General features: G+C 45.5%; 2 protein-coding genes across 8 annotated transcripts in view; one reads left to right on the top strand and one right to left on the bottom strand.

Annotated features, from left to right (window-relative positions):
• FAM81A (family with sequence similarity 81 member A) overlaps positions 1-2967 on the bottom strand; it is a 29464-nt gene extending 26497 nt beyond the window's left edge. For 2 of the 3 annotated variants that reach the window (XM_089538118.1, XM_089538120.1), the window contains exon 1: positions 2711-2967. The gene's annotated coding sequence lies outside the window, so the exon portion shown is untranslated. Of the gene's footprint in view, positions 1-1646; positions 1938-2710 lie in introns of those variants that run through there. The other variant, XM_089538119.1, reaches the window with a different exon arrangement.
• The window catches only part of LOC149307103 (unconventional myosin-Ie), an 88474-nt gene that overhangs the window by 32285 nt on the left and 35436 nt on the right, over positions 1-20753 (top strand). For 2 of the 5 annotated variants that reach the window (XM_089538112.1, XM_089538114.1), the window contains exons 1-2: positions 3282-3342; positions 18049-18192. In XM_089538112.1, coding sequence (XP_089394238.1) covers positions 3340-3342; positions 18049-18192 — 147 coding nt within the window. In that variant the 5' untranslated portion in view covers positions 3282-3339. Of the gene's footprint in view, positions 1-3281; positions 3343-4031; positions 4049-12043; positions 12061-18048; positions 18193-20753 lie in introns of those variants that run through there. The other 3 variants (XM_089538115.1, XM_089538116.1, XM_089538113.1) reach the window with 3 other exon arrangements.

Here is a 20753-nt window from a genome sequence, read left to right as displayed (position 1 = left end):
ATGTAAGGGCCCTCTTATCGGAGCACACGTCTCCCAGCTGCACCATCTGGAACCTCCCAGAGAGGTAGGACCGGAACCACTGGAGCGCAGTGCCCCCAATTCCCACCTCTGCTAGGCGTTCCAGAAGGATACCATGGTCTATGGTATCGAAAGCCGCTGAGATGTCCAAGAGCACCAACAGGGACACGCTTCCCCTGTCGATGCCCAGACGGAGATCATCGACCAAGGCGACCATGGCCGTCTCAACCCCGTAACCCGCCCGAAAGCCGGTTTGAAATGGGTAATTATATGTAATTATTCTTTTTGTTTTCCTAACATTCAACTGTAAATCTGCCTTTGCACTTTCATCATCCTTGACTTTCTTCAGCAATCCTTCCAAGTCTTTGCTATTTTTTGCTAAAAGTATGGCGTCATCTGCATATCTTAAAAAATTATTTTATTTTTATTTATATATATATACCGCCCAATCACTGGGAATCCGAGCGGTTTACAATAGAGGGGATAACAGACAGTTCCCTGCCCACAGGCTTACAATCTAAAAGACAAGACACAAAAGGAGAAGGGAATGGTGAGGGGGGAGGGAATCAGGTCCAGCATTCTTCTCTCCCTCTGAGGCCTGGACCAAGGCAGATGGACCGGAGGGAGGGCTCTTCTTCTTCAGGCTAGCCCCTGATGGAACTGGGCCAGCCTTCTCTCTCCCTCAGAGGCCAAAAATAAGACAACAGAATATTGATGTTCCTTCCTCCAATTTTCACGCCTCCTTCCTCTGAGTCTAATCCTGCTTTACATATGATATGTCTGGCATACAAATTAAACAGGTGTGGTGATAAAATGCAGCCTTGCTTGACCCTCTTGCCAAATGGAAACCCTTCCGTTTCTCCATATTCTGTCCAGATGGCTGACTTCCTGGGCATTATGGGTCGTGGCCACTGGAGGCCGCTGTTGGTCTTACCAGCGGTCAGGGACATTCATCCCTTGGTTTGTAAGAGGAAAACAAAGTTTTAACCACAGACAATGCCAACTTAAGTAGGTTTTTAGAGAGTCAGCATGGTGTTAGTGCAGTGATTTCCAAAATCTGACCTTCCAGAGGTTTTGGACTTCAGCACCCAGAATCCCAGACCATTGACCAGGATGGCTGAGGCTTTTGGGAGCTGAAGTCCAAAACACCTGGAGGACCAGAGTTTGGGAATCATTGGCGTAGTGGTTTGAGCACTGGACTATGACTGAAGACCAGGGTTCGAGTCCCAGCTTGGCCATAAAACCCATTGAGTGACTTGGTCAAATGACATGCTCTCAGCTGCAGGAGAAGGCAAGGGCAAGCCACCTCTGAACACATCTTGCCAAGAAAAACCCATAATAGGCTTGCCATAGGTAAGGAACAACTTGAGGACACACAACACACACACAGGGGAGATGAATTGGGACAGAAGTTACTCACAAGGGATAGCTGATTTGGGGGGCAATTGTGGATGTGTGCAGGGGGTGCATGCAACACTTAAGCAGTGGCTAACATACCTCTGGACTATATCTGGCCCTTGGGGCTTCCCTAGAAAGCCAGGCCCTAGGCTTTGCCCCCTCATCGTGATTTGGCTGTTTGTCAACTTTTGAATGCTTTTCCTCCCATTCCAAACAGTTGAAATGTTTACCTGGTTTTAAGTTGAAATGGGCTGGTATTTTGGCTCCAGTCTTATTTTGCCTTTGGCTCTGCCCACAGTTGAAATGCCTCCTGCTCCAACTTCTTTGGAACCCAATCTAAGCCTGGGCCCCTTCCACCAAAACAGGTTCCCCATCCTTACTCTCCCCTTATTCCCAAACTGAACCATGTTTAAATACCTGTGACCTGCCTGAGAAGGTTATTTTGGACTACAACTCCCAGCATCCCCTAAGCAGTAATCATGGATGCTAGCAGGGGTGTGTTCTTAGGATTTGAGGCTCCCCAAAATAACTTTTCCAAGTTCTTCTGTGGGCCACCCATAAGGACAAAGGAGAACATCTGTTTGTCATAACTCCCAAGACGGTGAAATCCAGACACTTGGAAACCTTGCATTTTTAAAGTACTATCCAATGTTAATTATATCATTACATTAATTAATTCCAATTGCTTGGTATCAAATTATTTAATTCAGGGCAGAAGTCTGCTGCTGCCCGTCTTTGTTTCTGCCTGAGGATGGGACTGCTGCTGCAGACAAGCAAGAAGAGGAATTAATTAACTGTTAATTAATTCATTTTAATGATGAGCTCGAATTTGGCTCCAGAGTTGTTTTCTTGCCTGAGGATGCCTCTCTTCCAAGTGCCAAACAAGCTGGTCCATGAATTCATTATTTCGTTTTCATTGAATTCAATTACTGGGTTGATGCGCTCCCTTCTCCTCATGGTGAGGCTGAACATCTGTGCCCAGGATAGATGTCGGAGAAGCTGAAATGACCATGCAGAGGTTGCCCTACTTTGGGCACATCATGGGAAGACAGCAGCGCTTGCTAAGGTGGAAGGCAGATGGAAAAGAGGAAAACTACATTATAGATGGATGGATGCAACCAAGGAAGCCACAGTGGTTGCCCTGAACTTGCAAGACCGGAGCAGGGCTGGGGAGAGGCAAAGAGATCTTGTAGCACCTTCGATGACCCAAGAAGTGGTAGTGGAAGCTTTGGTGGACCGCATTCTACTTCCTCAGATGCTACAAGAACAGACCCATTGAATGAAGCGGGTTTACCTATGTGTCGACTCAAGACCCCACCGTTGGGATGGGTCTCCTGGGAGGCAAGGAAGGGGTGCAGTTGGGAGCCTTTGTCCTTCCTTCACTTCCAGGCCAAGAGCAGCAGCAGATCCTCCTCCTCCTCCTCCTCTCTCTTCCTCAAGCCCCCCTGGGAAGTAGGAAGAAGGAAGAGCTTCCTCTTCCCCTCCTTTTCCTCTACCTTCCTTCCTTCCATCCTTCTCTTCCTTTCTCTTCATCTCCCTTTCCCTATTCCTTTCCTTCTTTCCTTCACTTCCTCCATCCATCCTTCCTCTTCCTTCCATCCATGCTGTTTTTTTCTTTCTTTCTCCCTCTCCTTTTCTCCTTTCTTTCTTTCTTTCTTTCTTTCTTTCTTTCTTTCTTTCTTTTTCTTTCTCTCTCTCTCTTTCCCCAGCGCCTCCTCCGTCCTGGGGGCCGTCTTTCCTTCCTTCCCTGCCCTCCTCCTCCTCCTCCTCCTGCTGCTGCTGCTGCTGCTGCTGCTCCTCTGTCCAGGCGGGGCTGTCTCTTCTCTGGGCCTGTCTCCTTCCCGTCCAGCAGCAGCAGCAGCAGCAGCAGCAGGAGGAGCAGCATTGCCCTGAAGCAGGAGCAGCCGGAGAGAGGGGCCAGCCATGGTGAGTGGGCCTCTGGCCGGAGGGAAGGAGGAGGAGGAGGAGGAGGAGGAGGACGAGAGCAAACTTCCGTTTTAGCGGGCGGGGGGAGAATGAGCGTTACTCCGGAGCAGGGTCTCCCTCCCTCGCCTTGCATTCAGACCCGGGGCAACTGAGGGGGCCAGGGACTCTGCAGCATCCTCCCTCCGGGGCTTGGAAACACACTCCCCAAAAGCCATCGGAAGGAAGGCCCCTTTACTCGGCCCTGGCACAGCCTCCACAGATATTGGCTTTGGAAGCCAACCCACCAGAGGACGCCAAGGGCCCAGGGGGCTCCGGGTCCTAGAATGGGAGAGGCGGGGGTAGATCAGCTCAGGGAGTAAATGGCTGCGGTCCAGAGGGTCTTCTCCTCCGCTCGGAACGGAGCTAGCAACAGCCCACAAGGGTCCAGGTTAGGATGCTGCTGAAGAGGGTGAAACTGCACCTCTTGAGCACTACAATTTCCAGCCATGCCAGTCCCTGGGCATGAGAAAGTCCTAGGGCAGCCATTAAGTGGCCATAAGTCCATGGGTCACAGAAAACACAGAAAGGGACTTAAAGATATAGCCATGTTAGTCTTTAGAATCAGATCTTGTAGCCCCTTTGAGACTCACTGAAAAAAAGTTGGCAGCATCAGCTTTCGAAGACTTCAGTCTACCTCCTCAGGTGCGTTTGGTGGAGTGGAAGCCAGGTACAGACATGTATATCCCATTGGTATGTGAGGATGTCAGTTCAAATGACAGATCCTTTGTGCATGGGAATGAAGTTGCAGTAACCATGTAGTAACCTGGTCTTTGTGCATGGAGATGAAATGGCAGAAGGGATGATGGGTCCTAGAGGTGGCCCCCTTGAAGGCATTGCTCTGATTCACAATCCCTGGTGTCTCAAGAACTCAAGATCTGGCTGTGGGAATGGCCACAACTTATAGGATTTCTCCATACACACACACAGAGAGAGAGAGAGAGAGAGAGAGAGAGTCCCTGGAAGCCTTAGATACCAGTTGGCCATCTGCTGTTGCCACTGTCCTTAGGGAAGAGCCCTGCAGTCCCCTTTTGGCTTTTGGGTCTCTCCTTTTCTGGAGAAGCCGCTCCCTGGCCTTTGAGCATGGCAGAAGTTCCTCTGCACTGACCCAGTTACTTGGCCCAGTAAACTCTCCCGGTTCTTGGCTTAGAGACCAGCCGTGAATCACAGGCAGGAATCGCGTGGGGCTTTGGGGAGTGTGTGCGCATCTCTGTGAATTTCCATGAGGGTTGCCTTTTTTTAAAAGAGTCTGGTGGAGGAGGAAGACTTGGAAAGAGAAGTTTTTCCAACTGTGTTACTCATGCTGTAACGTCTTCTGCAGATGTTGTGTGTGTGCTTTTTTCTCCATTTGCTTCCCAAAGCAAGAGATTGTGTCCGTATCTGTACACCCACAGACCAATACACACACATGTTGTTCCTTGCAGCGTTCCACTTTGCTGTGGTCAGGCTTTGTCTTGAGGATCTGGGTATTTGTAAGGGTGGTCTACAGAAGGATGTAAGGAGATGGCTTTAGAACTCCTCTGGAGGGGCGCCTAGTCCATGTTGCCAGCTCTGACTGCTAGCTATGCATAGCTTTCTCCAGAGTTTCAATCAGGATTTGTTTCTAGCTCCACTTGGAGATGCCTGCTTTCCCTTCCTTCCAATAGTTTCACACCAGAGAACTAACCATGCCTGGCCCTGTTTACCTGATGACAGCCGTTGTGTTCTCAATACTGTTGCCGTCGGATTAGTTAACAAGCAGCTCCTTACGAATATAAGAAGCTGTAGTTTTGTGTGGTTTGTTTTTTTTTTAGCTATGAGGCCAGGTTTTAGAAGAATTTATTCCTGAAGTTTCACCAGCATTCAGAGAAGATGCCAGCCACAGCCAGCCATGAAAGCCTTGGACTTCACATAAGAAGCTGTCTTTATACTAACTCATACCATTCATTTATCCTCATATCGGCAGCTCTGACTGTTGGCAGTAGAGCTCCATGGTCTCTTCCTTTCCTTCCTTCCTGTGGTGGTCTCCTGTCCAAGGTCTAGCCAGGTCTGACTAGATGATATGTGTTATAAACTGCCGTCAGTTCAACTCAAATGAGAGACCTCCAAGTCCCCCTGTCACCAACCGCCTTGCTCAGGTCTAGCAGAGTCAGGGCATCCATTCTTCCTTGATGGCGTCCATCCATCTGGAGTGCAGGCTTCCTCTTTTTCTCCTGCCTTCTACCTTCCCAAGCATCATTGTCTTTTTGGGGAGGCATGACCCTCTATAGCTGGCCCTACATCAGGACTCAGGAGTATTTGGGGTGGGATGGTGGATCAGGTTGCGGGAACAGAATCCATTGTAAGGCTCTTCCACAGAAGAGCTGCAGTGACAAGAAGGGGACCCGATCCAGAATGGCATCCTTGGCTCCCCTTCCACTCTATGGTCTTGGGCACCCAAATGGGCATGACTTGGCTCCATATTCATGGCACACTCTCCATACCTGTTCTCCTTCCGGGATTAAAATAGCCTGCTCCCTCACTTTTTATATTCATAAAAGTCTCCTTCACATCTTTGCTTGTTTCTGGCCATACAACTCTATTAGTCCAGCTTTTTATTAAGTTGAAATTGAGACCTTGGAAGGCCATCAAACTATTTTTAACCAGTTTGTGAAGCTAATGAAACTGTTGGCATTACCAGACCACCAGGGCCTGGCACATTTAGGTCCTGGTTTTATGGTGGCCACCCACGCGTGGAATGGATACTTCCATTTGTCCTTCCCTTGTCCCTCCAAAATGATGACGGTGCTCTTTTTGTGTGGAACTTGGAAAAAGGTGGAAGCAGCTGTAGTATGTTCCCCCCTCCTCTTTCTGAGTGGATGCCAGTTCCCCTCAGAGAGGCACCTTCTTTTCCTTCTGTCCTCCAAGATCCATGGAGAGGAGGCATAAGCCACTGCTATGGCACAGATGGGAGCCCTGGCATCCCCTTGGTGATGGTGGCATGGCATTGTATCTGTGTGTAAGGCAATCAGGTGGCTATTTTTGTTCAAGCGGATCTGGTTTGCTTTTGCTCTCAGTTTCTTCTTGCGCTGGGCGGGCAGCGAGGGAGGCAGGAGGTGCTGCTCACTTGCAGGATGGATTACCTGGAGAGCCTTTTCTTTACCACATGAAAGGAAAAGTCAGAGGCAGAGAGAGGGAAAGAGTCTGGCTCTAGATGGGAGAGTGCCTCCTGCTTGCATCAAAAACTACCAACAGAGGCCTTCACCTGGCAACCCTTTCAGCTCCTGTGAATGCTTCCCTTGAGCACTGGGCACCATCAAGGTGAGCTGCCAGGCTGTCTCTGGAGCTCAGCCTGGAACGGGAGTGAACATGGTGCAAAAGCACATAAGGCTGGCTTGTCCTTGGCTTCTTCACACATCTCTGTGAGCATCTTTGTTTAGGGCTGGTGGATGAGACTGCCTCCCTGAATACTTAGTTGTCTGGGTCCAAGGATCCATCTCCTCTTGCAAAAAAAACAGAACCACCCTCAACACATCCTGCTCTTGCCTGATTTTGGAAGCTAAGCAAGATCAGCTGTGCTTAATCCTTGGATGGGAGACCCACCAAGAGGGAAGACCTGGGATCTCTAGGTGTCTCTGTGTGTATGTCTTCAAGTCACCTGTTAACTTATTGCGACCCCATTAATTTCAGTAGGATTTTAAGGCATTTTAAGTCCCCCCCCTCAAATCCCTTTGATGTTTGTTGCTTGCCTTGGACAAAGTCACCCCTCTCCCAGGTGAGTTAGTGGGCAGGCAGGCATATGTTACTCCAAGTCACCTGGAATTTGTAGACATTTGCAGAGGGCTGGTTTTAAAAACCTCGTAGACAGGGAGCAACTTGCTTGATTGCCTAAGATGAAAAAGAGCATCCTATTCTCAAACAAGCATGAGAGATAAAGAGACACAAACAGATCTGTTGTGAAAACCTGCAGACTCCTTTCTCCGCTGATCATTCTCTGCTTGTGATATGATTTGTCAGATATCTTTTGTTTACCAAGGTTTGCATTGTTCAGTTGCAAAGACTTGCATCAGGTTTCATGTTTGCAAGCATAACATCCCCTTCCCCAATGTCACCTTTTGTGTGCCTTCAGGTCCTTTCCAAGTTATGGCAACCCTAAAGGGAACTAGTGTAGAAGAAAATTTGAAATGGGGCACTGGAAGAGTAGAGCCAGCGTAGGGTGGTGGTTTGAGCATTGGAATACAACTGTGGAGATAAGGATTCGAATCCCACTGGTTGACTTTAGGCAAGTCTCACATTCTCAACCTAAGGGTTTTTTATATAAAGGATACACAACCTGTGCAAAAAAGAAAGCAAGTCTTCAAAGTTCTAGTCTCTCACAAGTGTGATTGTTGTCCCAGAAGCGCTTGACAGGGAATCTTCATACTCTTTTCCATGCAAGTGAAAGAAAGGCCCAGGCAGGCAAGGCTCATTGCTGTCCTGAAATGGCTTTAAACAGGAATCTGGTGACTCGGTTGCCTCTCGTCTGCACCCGGCTCAGAACAGTTTTGCTACCGTTGCATCCTGTGCTTTGGTCATTTGCTGGTACAGCAAGTTTTGGTCCATGCTGCTTCTAGATCTGCTGTTGCTGAATAGTAAAATATTCCCATTTCATTCTCCCCCATTTCAAGGCAGTGCCCTTTTCAGAGGGAGAGGGAGCAAACTTATTTAGCCACCTGTGGGGTGAGGATGGAGGAATGCTCTGGGAAAGAAATCTGCTCTGGGGCAAGTCTACGTCAGCCTCCTCTGACAGGACAGTAAACTGGAACCATTGCAGTCTTAAATTGACAGAAGTGGTCTTCAAGTTGTGGATGCCCCCCTCCTCCAAAAACCACAGGCCCAGCAGACCTGTCTGCATGCTGCTCTCTATGGATGGCCTTCTCATTTCTTCAGCTTCAGTACTTAATAATGCTCCTTTTGTCTGGCTTACCTTTCTAAATGCTTCTGCTGCTGCTGCTTTATTGATTTTTGGTGACAGCCACAGACATTTCTGCAGCTAAAGCTGGCTGTCAAGTGAAGGTCAGAGTGCCTTCCTGGAGAGGAGAGCTTCTGTTAGCCACTGAAAATTTGAGGAAATGTACTCAGATGGAGCCGGGTTGGCCACACAGGGAAATAGAACCCAAAATCCTCAAAGCAATGATACTTTTACGGGGAAGTTATACATGAGAAGAAAAGTGACAATGTTAGAGTCACAGGCTTACCTTTTGTATCCTAAAGGATGCTCTCAAGGAACGAGATCCCCTCCAACCTTGAAAACTAAGCAGTGTCAGCCCTGATTAGTACTTGGATAGGAGACTGCCAATGGATGCCAGGTGCTGGAGGCTATATTACAGAGGAAGGAACTGGCAAAGCTACCTCTGAGCATTCCTGGCCCAAGAAAACCCTATGAAATTCATGGGGTCACTGTAAGTCAACAGGCAACTGAAGACACATGCATAAAGCATATTTACACACCAGTGGGAGTGGAACAGAATGGAATGTAATAGGATCCACTGGACCAGAGGACCACTTTGGACACTTTCTGTCTTGGACACTCTCCCGCAGTCCTCCCCGCCTAAACTGGCTTTTGATGATCTGCAAAGTGCAGCGTAATGGTTTGAGCATTGGACTACAACTATGGAGCCCAGGATTCAAATCCTTACTCAGTCATGGAAACCCACTGCGTGACTTAGGGCAAGTTATATTTTCCCAGCCCCAAAGGGAGGCAATGGTGGCAAACTCTTGGAAATCTTGCCAATAAATAAGATTCACTATAGGGTTGCTATAAGTCAGAAATGACTTGAAAGCAGACAGTAACAGCAAGAGAACAAGCCATGCCTCATGTGCTCATTTCTAGACAATACTTGGAAAAGTCATTGGACTGTAACCTCCACCAGCCAGTGTAAGGGATTCTGGAACCTGTAAATAAGAAAAAGTAACTGTTCCAATATCCCACTCTGGATCATGACTCTGGCTTCCCACTACAGCCCTAAGATGGCTTCCTTCTGGCTTCCTTCTAAGTACTTGAAAGCTGTAAGCCCTGTGGATAGATTGCTGGGGCCGTTGATGTTACCATCAGCATCCCTTTGTAAATCATGGGCGGAACAGGATGGAGTACTCATTAGTGAATATATATTTTTATTATAAGGCTAATTTGGGAGAAAAAAAGTTCTTGTGTGGCCTGACTTTCTATGGTCTCTTCCATTGGAATCTTAAGGGGAGTCACAGCTGAATAATGTTTTTAAAAACTCAACCTCCCCCCTTCCTTTCAGGTTCCTTGCATTTCTGCCTTACCCCACTTTCCAAAAATCAAGATTAAAAGGCTTTGGGAAGAGGGACTCCTTTTGAGACCAGAGAAGAGGAGATGATGCCAGAGGGGATGCTGAATGTTTTCCTGCCCTGACCATTTGTGTTTCTGCACCCTTCAAACCACTATGAATGTTGCTTCCTTTTTCCCTCTCCATCAGCAGACAGTTTTTTAAAATTAAAAACTCCAAATGCCACATGGAGATGCTGAGTTTTCAAAGAAGTAGATGTGTTAGTGTCTTGCAGGATAAAAAAAAGAGGAAAGGAGGAGGAAAAGAAAAAGAATGTGGCAGCACCTTTAAGAGCAACTTGTTTTTTTTTTTAGTATGAGCATTCATGGATGTAAACCCACTCCTCCAGATGCAGTACAGAGGTGTCAGGTATGAAGCATATTTACGCAGTTGTGAGAATGGGATAGACTGTAATAGGATCCAGAAAGATCCTCTTTATATAGGGATGGACGTGGAGAGAGCTTTAGAAAGGATTGGGCTCTTAATTCAGAGCAGATGCTGCTGAAGCTCCCGTTGTGTTGGTCGTCTGGTTGGCAGCACGGAGAACTTAATGTGTTGCTTTAACCTAGTTTCTTGTTGACAGAAGTTGGCTGCAGTTGAGCAAAAGAAGTAAAAAAATCACCCATCCCCACCTCTTGTTCCTCCAAAAGTTATTTTGGACTCAGCATGGTGGCCTTCTTCCTCCTCGTCGACTGAGACATCTTGGCCCTTCCAACGCTGGTCTCAGGGGCCCCTTTTGGAGCAAAGGACGGGGCCCATCTCTGACCAGGAACCGGGCTTGTGCTGCTGAATCACCTTGGTCAGCTGAGCCCAGCATCTATAAATGGTTCATTGCTGTCACTCTGGGTGACTAATCGGGATGTCTGAAGCCTAGTGCCTCTGTCTGGAGGTTGTTGGAGGCAGCTGAAGCAAAGTTTTGGATTTATAGCTCTCACAAAAGAGTTGGGCCTCAGTTTTGGCATCAGGTTTGTTGCACTTGGGTGGACTTGAGCGAACTATTAACACAAAGAGGGAAATCTTTCTGAAACCAATGCTCTGGGAAGCTGTTTAATTGAGCACTCCTGTCGGCATGGGAAAGAAAAAGAAGGGACTGTTGAAAAGTTACTGGTTTGGACTACAAATCCCAGAATTCTCCAGCCAGCATGGCTGTTTAGGGCTGCAACTGCCAGAGGTCATTTTGTGGAAACTCTCCTGGGATCAGTGCCTATCCCAGGTCCTCCACTTTTGGTTACACTGGTTTAGCACATAAGAGTGAAAGACCAGTGACTGCTTTCAGAATATTAGTAGTTTAACCACGCATGTGACAATACCTAAGGACCAAAATGCCCTTTTGGTGAGTTGTCATGTTTGGGATCATGGTGAAGGATGTTTTTGATAAACTGCCTTGAGTGCACAAACTAATGTGATGAGCCTGAAAGGACAATTTTGTTCTTCTTCCTCTCAGACAGATGAGTCAGGTTTCTTTGTTTATTAAAACCTGTATATTGACATATCTGTATCCCGCCCTGTATCATAGGACCTCAGGGCAACATATGATAACATCAGTTTAAGCTATGGAGTTAAATCAGGTTGCCTCAAACCCTGCACATAATCTTGTTTATCTGGAGAGAGTGGTTTCCTAAAATTACTCCCAGAAATCCATACCAGTGTGATCAATGGTCAGGGATTCTGGGAGTTGCAAGTCTATAGTACAAATGTGTTGCAAGTCTACAGATGTGTTGGACTCCAGCTCCTAGCATTCTTCACCATTGGCAATGCTGGCTGGGGGCTGCTAGGACTTGCAATCCAGCAAATGGGGGCCTGCATGATTTCCACTCCTCTTCTACAACATTGTGAAACCTCTCTTCTAGAAAATGGTGGCCATTAGTCCAAAACTGCAATGGGATTTAATAGGAATTTAATCTAGCCTACCTCAAATGTGAGTTATCTTTCCATCTACCCCACCTTCAATTTACAGCTCTTAAGAGTGTCTTAGTTTTATTTGTATTTATACATATTTATTTATTTCATTTTTAGGCCACCTTTCTCCCAAAAAGGGACTTAAGGCAGCTCACAAGTTTTGCTTCTTTGCAAGAAAAACAGCATGACTCTGCTGTGACTGTGGGCATGCAATGCATTTGGGGGGGGGGGGATGCAACCTTCAAGGCAGTGTTTGTGTGTGTGTACAAAACTAGTTGTATGTGTTCTTGGATTCCCTGACTCATTATGTTTTTACAAGGCACCTATTTGTGTGCATCAGGCTTTTAACTGCTGCCTTGGTATGAGCCCTTGCCACATTCTTTCTCTCTTGGCGTTCCAGAGGAAGGAGTTGACCTATAAATGCGTTTCACACACTCTGGGCCCTGGAGTCACTTTACTGAGTTTGCGTTCTGCTCATGTGGAAGAAGGCAAGGTGGGTGGCTTTGTGGCTTCGGCATCTCTGGGATGTTTGTCATAGCCCAGCACAGTCATATGTTGGTGACTAATTTCTGGTGAAGAGGATGGGATGCAGGGCAACAGCCAAGACATTATTTGGCTGGCAGGAAGAGAACCAACTCATTCGAAATGTGGCCCTGGAGGGGAGTTCTGCAGATATCCTGGACTGCCAAAAAAAGACAAATAAATGGGTCTTGGAGCAAATCAAGCCTGAATTCTCCCTAGAAGCCAAGATGACTAAACTGAGGCTGTCATAATTTAGACATATCATGCAAATAATAATAATTTGTTTTATTTATATACCGCTATTCCAAAGATCATAGCGGTGAACAGCAAGTAAGCTAATTAGCAAGTAAGCTAAAGACATGGCTCCCTAGAAAAGACAATTCCTAGTAGCCCCAATCCATGGTGAGGCATACTGGTAATGTCAGTGGAACAACGTCTGGGGGACCTTATAGCTCCTAACCCATATTAAGAGCCTTTGGGCCTCTTCCTAAGAGGAGAGAACCCCTGAAGCTGCTGCATCAGAAATACCTGCTGAATGTTTAGGATTTTGGTTTCTCATGGCTATCACACATTTCTTTTCTTACTCAGTTGCAAGGCTCTAAAGAGGAAAAGAGAATCAGACTGGGTATGTTTCTTCTACCAGACTGCAGAACAGGCTGTCAGATTCAATTTTAGGATGTTAAAAAACATTCCTGTTGGTCCTAATTAAATCCATCTCCACTGTGAATAGAGAAGAGCAGACGGAGCCGGTTGGTCGGTCAGTCGGTCGGGGCAGTTCAGCCGCTCTGAAAAGGAGGAAGTTCTCTAATGGCATTTTGGCCCAAGATCTTCTTTGGCATCCCCCTCGCAAGTGACTTAACTGTTCCTGCAGAATACAGTGGCTGGGTTACACCCTCAACCGGCCCGACCAAAGATGTCTAGGGTACCAGGGATGCCAGGCACAGGCTGAAAGGTCCATGAAGTCCATGGTCTCTAGAAAGGAAGGAAAAGGTGGAAAGGCAGAAAACTCCAGCCCCTGCGCAGACATCAGTGTAGTCACTGAGGCTTTAACATCGTAAGAAAGTCTTTGCTTGCCAGTGAAAAGAGAGCCAAGAGAGGGGCTAACCAAGCCTCTCTTAGAAATGTTTTCCAGAGAGTGGGAGCAGCCACCAAGAAGGCCCTCTCCAATGTCCTCATCAGATGGACCTGTGAAAGTGGTGGGATGGAAAGAAAACCCTCCCTGAGACTCAGGAAGGCTCATTGGGGCTTTCGGATAGTCTGGACATAAGCCATAAGTTACAAATAGAAACTTTACTCCCAGGGCACTGTTGATATTACTGTAAAATGCAGGTGTGAAAACCAAGAAAAAGTAGAACTATCTAGATGCTTTTGTTGGTCTTTGTTTCCCCGCTTTCTGAGCAACAAGTGGGCACCGCAGGACGATTGGTAGTGGCCAAAGTAGTTGGACATAGCAACAGGAAATCACTGCAACAATGCTCTGAGAGTCCTCAGATGTGCCCTTTTAAGGGTTTCTTTGCATTTCATCATGAGTCAATTGCAACGCTCAGAGAGGAAAAAGGAAGTTAAAGGGAAGTCTTGTTATATTTGGATCCTGAACTTTTATGGACATTGACTGGGGTGATTTGGGCATGCCACCTGTCCTCAGTCGCATAGAGGAAGAAACCAAAATGTGGAACTGGGTACAGAATTGTGTTTCTGGAGTATTTCAAGGGGAAGTTTGTGAAGGGACTAAGTTACTAGTCCTCATGATGGTAATGCATTTTTTCTCAGGACAAAGTTTGGAGAACCATTACATCATATATTCAGTCCTGGCTTCTTAAGCCAACTTTGGAAGCTGTCTTAGACCCAGGAGCCCTATTGTAGCCAGAGGTTGGATTGCTACAATTCCCAGAATATCTCAAAGATTCTGAGAGTTGTAGACCCAAAAAAGTAAAGTTTCCAAGCCATTTTCCTGTTATCCAGCCATTTTAACTAGAAATGCTTCCATCTTCTGGATGCAAAGTATAGGAGAAGATTTCAAAAACTTTGCACTTTAGACTGAGTCTTTGGGAAGAGTTTTTATGTGGCTTGATGGCATCTAATGCCCATCACAAGATCCTTTTTTATTGTTGTCTGCTATTACTTCCTGCAATTTAGTGTAATGTTTTATAGCTTTAGTCCAGATCTGTTGTAGACTCATGCTGTAAATCAGAGATGGGCCAAGTCACTTTGAGGGCCATGTGTTGTCGTTGTGAAAATTGATGGTAGGAGCTTTCCTGCACTTTATAACATTAAAAAATAACCCATATTTCAAAACCTGCCATGTGCTGTTGGCTACTTCTGGAATTTATGTTGGTGGTCCTTGTGGTTCAAGGGGTAGAAAATTTCCCCTCCTGACCTGTCTTCTCCTCACCTTTGAGCATCAAGCTACCAAGCACACATAATTTTAAAACTTATAGCAAGGGCCATCCGTTCTATACGTTTACGTTCTATAAGTTTAAAAAATAATGTCTACTGGATGGCTTGATGCTCAAGTGAGGGGAATGCAAGGAGAAAAAGGCAAGGTTTGGTGCAGCATTTCTTGCCAATAATTCCATAGCTGGTGTTTTGCCTGGCATGTTGGGTTGGATGAATCCTGCAGAGCTTAGCATGCAACTCTCCCTTTAACCATTGCCTCTGGAAAAGCGACACCTCCAGCTGTTTAATACAACACCTAGATACTCACAACGTTTAGGAATGACTCAGAGGGGCAGAGCCGAAATTAAGCCGTTGCCACCCTTAGCTTCCTGCACGCCGCCCTGAGTGCTTTTTTGGTGCTCTGGGCCCCACCCTGGCCCAGTTCACAAGATCCAGCAAAGGGCAAGGCCTGGGGCACAAAAAGCGGCTGGTGCAAATGCTGACGCTTGGGACACCGTCGCGGTGGAAGGAATTTGCCGATTCTAGCACTTGGAGAGCATAAGAATACAGTGGGTCCTCGCTATCCTCTGGGTTTTGTTTCCAGGACCTCCCTGTAGTTATCAAAATCCATGGATGTTCAAGTCTCATCATATACAATGGCATAGGAAAAGGGTGTCCCGTAAATAAAATGGCAAAATTGAGGTTTGCTTTTTTTGGGAAACGCGGGGGTGTTTTTGTCATGTTTTTGCACCCCAGGCTTTCATATTGACAGGTACCCTATAAAACCTAGCAGCCTTTTAGTGAATAGACAAAGTGAATATTGACTGGCTAAATCTCCTCTTAATGCAACTTACCACATGCTGAAGTGTGACATAATGGGATTGTAATCCCTGAGTACCTTGCATTGGCCTCACCGAACTCGCTTTCGGGACTCACTTTGGAACAGACTCGGTGGGGGTTTGCACTGCAAAAATAAAACCTTGCATTAAAGGGTTGTTTATCAATTAGTAATACATGGGCACAGACATTATCTGATACAGAAAGATCTGATGGGAAGCAGTTGCCCATATTCCAAAGCACAGACGAAATATTCATGGACTGTTTCCTGCCACAAATTATTATTTTTTCCACAATTTAAAAAATATGAATGGGGTGATCTTAAGTGCTGATTATTTCTGCAGCTGACACATTTTGATGCATATCTGCTTATTTTGGCCTCTTCGGGGAATTCTCTGGAAAACAAAACCTCGCAAGGAATTTGCCTTATCCAGTCCAGTAGGCTTGTCTGGAAACTGCTATTTTTCCTTGTTACAAAGCAACGGATTATTTTTCCATGACCTGTCACTAAAATGGGCCTCTAAGCCTATCACTGGGTTTTTCTTGGCAAGATTTGATCAAAGAGGGTTGTGCCTTTGCCTCCTTTGAAGCTGAGAGAGAGTGATTTGCCCAAGGGAGGTTTCCATGGCTAAGCAGAGATTTGAATCCCAATTTCAAACCACTACACTGACTCCAATTAGGGTTTACATATATTTTAACCCACCATTGAAGAATTGCTTCAGTGGGTCTACTCTAGTTGTGAATTATAATAGAATTTAGGACCTGGAAGGTTGTTTTATTTTCTCTAGCTCAGACAATGAAGCCTGAATCTTAATGTCTTTTCAACAAAATGGAGTCCCTTCCCTGAACTTCAAAGAGAGAATGGAGATGAACATTTGAAGCTCAACAACAGCTTCAGATTATTATTATATTTGTCCTGCTCTGAAGTTGTATTTAGACAAAATATTTGTTTTCCTCACTTAAAAAGCCTCAGCGGCTTACCTCAGCAGGATCCGGGTTTCCTTTTCTGACATAAAACGTTGAAAGGTTTTTGATGGAAAAGCAATGGTCATTTAAAGACATGGGTCCCTTTTATAGTAGCTGAATAGCAAGATTTTCTCTAGAAAACGAATGCAAAGGAATCTTGTAGCATGTTTGAAACTGACTGAAAGAAAGAAGTTGGTAGCATGAGCTTTCCTAGACTTGAGCCTACTTCCTCAGATGTACCAAAGGTTTGGACCAAAGATGCTACAAGATTCTTTTGCATACTGATTTTCCAGACTAATGCGGCTATGTCTGTGAATTCTGGAAAATTAATGTATTCTGTTTTATCTCTGATATTCACTGGGCAATAAACTTATAATCTGTCCATCTGTATTTGTATTTTAGGCTGCTACCATAATGCTGAATTAATGCAGTTTGACACCACTTTAACTCCCATGGTTCCATCCCATGGAAACCTGGGATCTGTAATTTGTTGTGGCACCAGAGCATCTTAAAGTGGATGGATTAGTGTTGGTTCCCAAGCCATTGGCTGCCAGTCCTTGTTAAATTTCCAGGAAAAACAGAAACGACTGTAGCTGATGGGCACAAATATGGTACCAGTCCCTGGCCCACTGGGGAATAAATTGGCCCAAATTCCCCGCTTTAGATAGCTTAGGAAGCATTGTGTTAAAGTATGCAATATGTGAGTAACCCACGATGGCTCCTCTGTGCCGTCCCAGCCTTCCCTAGATAGCTGCTGATCTAGGGGGAAAATGTCTATTCATTCCAGCATTATCCAGTAGCTCAAAACCAGAAAGAGATTCTGATGGGGACAAATTAGCTTCCATTTGCTAAAAAAAAAAAGCTTGAAAAGGTGTTCATCTTTCTTTATATAATCTGGATTCAAAGTTCAGAGCAGCATGTGGAACTGAATTTAGGGAGAGGCAGCCAGGAATTGAATGCTTGAATAGTGGCTGTCAACTTTTTCTGTCCCCCCCCCCCCGCCTTTTATTTAATTGAAGTAGATTATGATTTGACCTGCTTTAGCCTCTGACCAAAATAATATTTGTTGGTCACACACAGCTTCCTGCAGGGCAAGGATGTAACCGAACGTGTTCCCTTTCATAGTGAAAGCAGCAATGATTATAATTATATTTCTTTAGCCTGTAATTGCTAATGCAGTATAGTTGGTGAGTGCTGGACTAGGACTCTGGGAGAAGAGGGTTCGAATTTCCGCTCAGCCAGGGAAAGCCCCTGGTTGGACCTTGGGCAAGGCACCCTCTCTCAGCCTTAGAGGAAGGCGGTAGCAAACTTGCTGTAAAGATATCTTGCCAAGAAAACTCTAGGAGATGGTTGCCAACAGTTGGTAAACTTGAAAGCACACAACGACAGAGTTCATAGTGTGAGGCTTAGTTTAGGATCTTACAAGTTTGCTAATAGTGTGATTTAAATCTGTGTATCTCTGGCTGCATCTACGCTGTAGAAACAATGCAGTTTGACACCGCCATGGCTCCCTCCTACAGAATCCAGGGATATGTAGTTTGTTGTGGCACCAGAGCTCTATGACAGAGAAGGCTAAATGTCTCACAAAACTACAATTCCCCAAATTCCATAGCATTAAGCCATGGCCATTCATGTGGTGTCAAAGTGGATTGTTTCTGCAGTGCGGATACAGCCTATGTGGGATGGGGAACAGACACCGTTTTGTCTTTTGCTTCTGATGGCAGAATGTCATCCCTGGTTCCTCTTCACTAACCCAACATCTCTTGCTTTCCTTCCTTAGGGGAGCAAAGGACACTATCGATATCACTGGCAGAGTCACAATGTCAAGCAAAGCGGTGTGGATGACATGGTCCTTCTCTCAAAGATCTCAGAAGATTCCATTGTGGAGAACCTCAAGAAGCGATATATGGATGATTATATATTTGTATCCTTTCTTAGTTGCATCAAAGCTTGGGATCTGGAGATGTGGGGTGGAACACTTTTCCAAAACGGAACATTTTTCAGACAGTTTTCCAGTGCTATATTTTTCCTTCGGCAATTTCCACACACACACACACACAGTATGTATTTATCCATTGTCTAGGCTGTTGTACTGCAGTCACTCATATTGGATGGGCTTCATATAGGATATAAAATTCTTCAGAAAACCATTCTTCTAGTTATTTTTCTAAGATTGGACTAATGCATACACCTCTTCTGAGTATTCCTTGCCTAAGAAAACCGTGTGAAATACATGAGGTCACCATTAATCAGACAGGCAACTTTAAGGTGCATATAGAGATGCGCACACATTAAAACTAAAGGCACCAAGACTGTAAAAATACCACACAGGTGAAGACAGAGCAGCCAACTGGGAGGGAATGGTGGTGAATGTAAACATAAAACAAAGTCCTGTGTTTTTCACCAGTGTTTCCAGAAGTGATGAGGAGGGGGAGTGCTTTCTTTTAAAAAGACAATAAGCCAACGGGTGTGTCCTTTCCCCCCATTGCCTGGCATGCTAGCACCAGGAAAAGCTGCACCTGTTGCTTCTCATTTTATTGTGTAATTTGCCCTATCACCCCGGTTGTTCTGGTTTGGCTTCTGAACGTTAATTGCATGGTGAAAATTATGGTCCTGCAGCATTGCTCTAAAGAGTCTCCGTTGAAGATGAAAGGGCTCTGTGTGTGTGTGTGTGTGTGTGTGTGTGTGTGTGTGTGTTTGTGTTCAAGGAGGAAGGAGTATGAACACCTCGAGAAAATGGCTCCTGTCCTGATGGCCAAACCTGCTCTCCTGCTGGAGATATCATCACCTTATGAAAGGATTCCATTGATGTGAGACACAATGGCTCACTCTTTCGCTCCAAGCTTTCACGCTCTCTGGCATAATCTCTGCGGTAATAAAATCCAGTTTTGAGCTGAAGTCAAGTCTTTGGACAGAGGACAGGGTAGATGTTAGGAACCAGTGCTTTTTCTCTAAACAGAGGCTGGATGGCCATCTGTCAATGGGGGTGCTTTGATTGAGAATTCCTGCATGGCAGAATGGGGTTGGACTGGATGGCCCTTGCAGTCTCTTCCAACTCTAGGATTTTATGATTCTATGATTCTCTGTTCTGTATTTTTCCCTCACCGAGTTCTGCATTTCTCTTTTATTCAGAGGGCAAAAGCCTTTTCTTCCCAAATTCCAGCAGCAACCTGGCCATGCCCCAAAACAAGAGCAAATGCTCTCCTCTTTTTCCTTTCTCCTCCTCATGGCTCAGAGTGATAGGCCACATTGTCTTCTTGTCCATTTTGAAATAATCCACATCATCTTTTCATCTGGTCTTTGGCGACTGAATCATTCAGCTGTCAGCTCACTCATTCATGGGCAGATTTTTTACAATGTGGCCCTTATGGAGAAAGGTTAAGGAATCATCCCATAAAATATTAACATTGTTAATCTAGCAGTGGCTTCAGTGCATTCTTCTGTACTCACACAAACCGATTTTTGTACTCACACCATCCTTTAGAGATGACCTGGGAGTGCCCCATAGTTCTTTGGATTTCCTCCAAAATGTGACATTATATATAGTTTTTCACAGAATGAAAATGTATGTTGCTTTGCCTTGGCTTTTTCTTCATTGCCATGACATCATGTTGTAGTTATTGTCCACACAACAATGGCCTCTTGTGTAGAAGACTGAATTCTAATTGTGGCCATGTCAAGGGTGTGCGTGTGTGTTTTGAATAGTAAAGCTGTAGATGTTGTTGTCACTCATGGACTACCAGTTAGCCAAATACAATATACATATTCTGATGCACTTCTGTGGGGCAGCCACAATGAGTCGCTTACCTTAATCAGTGAAAAATAAAACACATTTTGATCAACTGAGAAAGAGCACTCATTAGTGACCAAAACTGCAAGTCTCAAGTGGCGCCTTGTAAGAGGCATTCCAGTATTTCTGTCTCACACCAGAAGGAATGCCTCTTTCAAGTTTGGTGACGTCTGCTGCGGCACATATACATAATTCAATATGCTGATTTATGCAGATTAAGTTAATGAATAAATGAACTGCTAGTGCTGGGTATACATGGAACTACATGTGTAGTTTGCCTAAAAAATGTCCCACATCTCTTTCCTGTCATCTCCAATTCAAAAAGATCCTACAACAGATGTTGGGAGAGATCATTCTTTGATTGAGATCCTGGAGACCCATGGCTGCTGATCAGTGTAGACAAAACTGGATTAGATGGCCCATTAGTCTAACCTCCTGTAATGTGTTATTCTGTTATCTCTCTATTATTTAAACAATTAAGATTCAGTTAATTGACTGGCTCCTGTACTGTTTTAAGAGCTTGCAGGCTAGAATGCACCACCTAAATACCCCAGAGGTACCAGATCCCATGTGATCTTGGAAGCTGAGCAGGGTTGGCCCTGGTTAGTATTTGGGTGGGAGACTGCCAAGGAATACTAGCTGCTAGAGGCTCTGTCTCAGAGGAAGGAACTGGCAAGACCACCTCTTGCCTAAGA

The sequence above is a fragment of the Sceloporus occidentalis genome, unplaced genomic scaffold (genome assembly GCF_023333645.1).
Source record: "Sceloporus occidentalis isolate IW3139 unplaced genomic scaffold, rSceOcc1.0.p SCAF_9, whole genome shotgun sequence".
Classification (NCBI taxonomy): domain Eukaryota; kingdom Metazoa; phylum Chordata; class Lepidosauria; order Squamata; family Phrynosomatidae; genus Sceloporus; species Sceloporus occidentalis.
The sequence above is the reverse complement of the archived record's forward strand: the minus strand, read 5'-3'. Positions and strand labels throughout refer to the sequence as shown.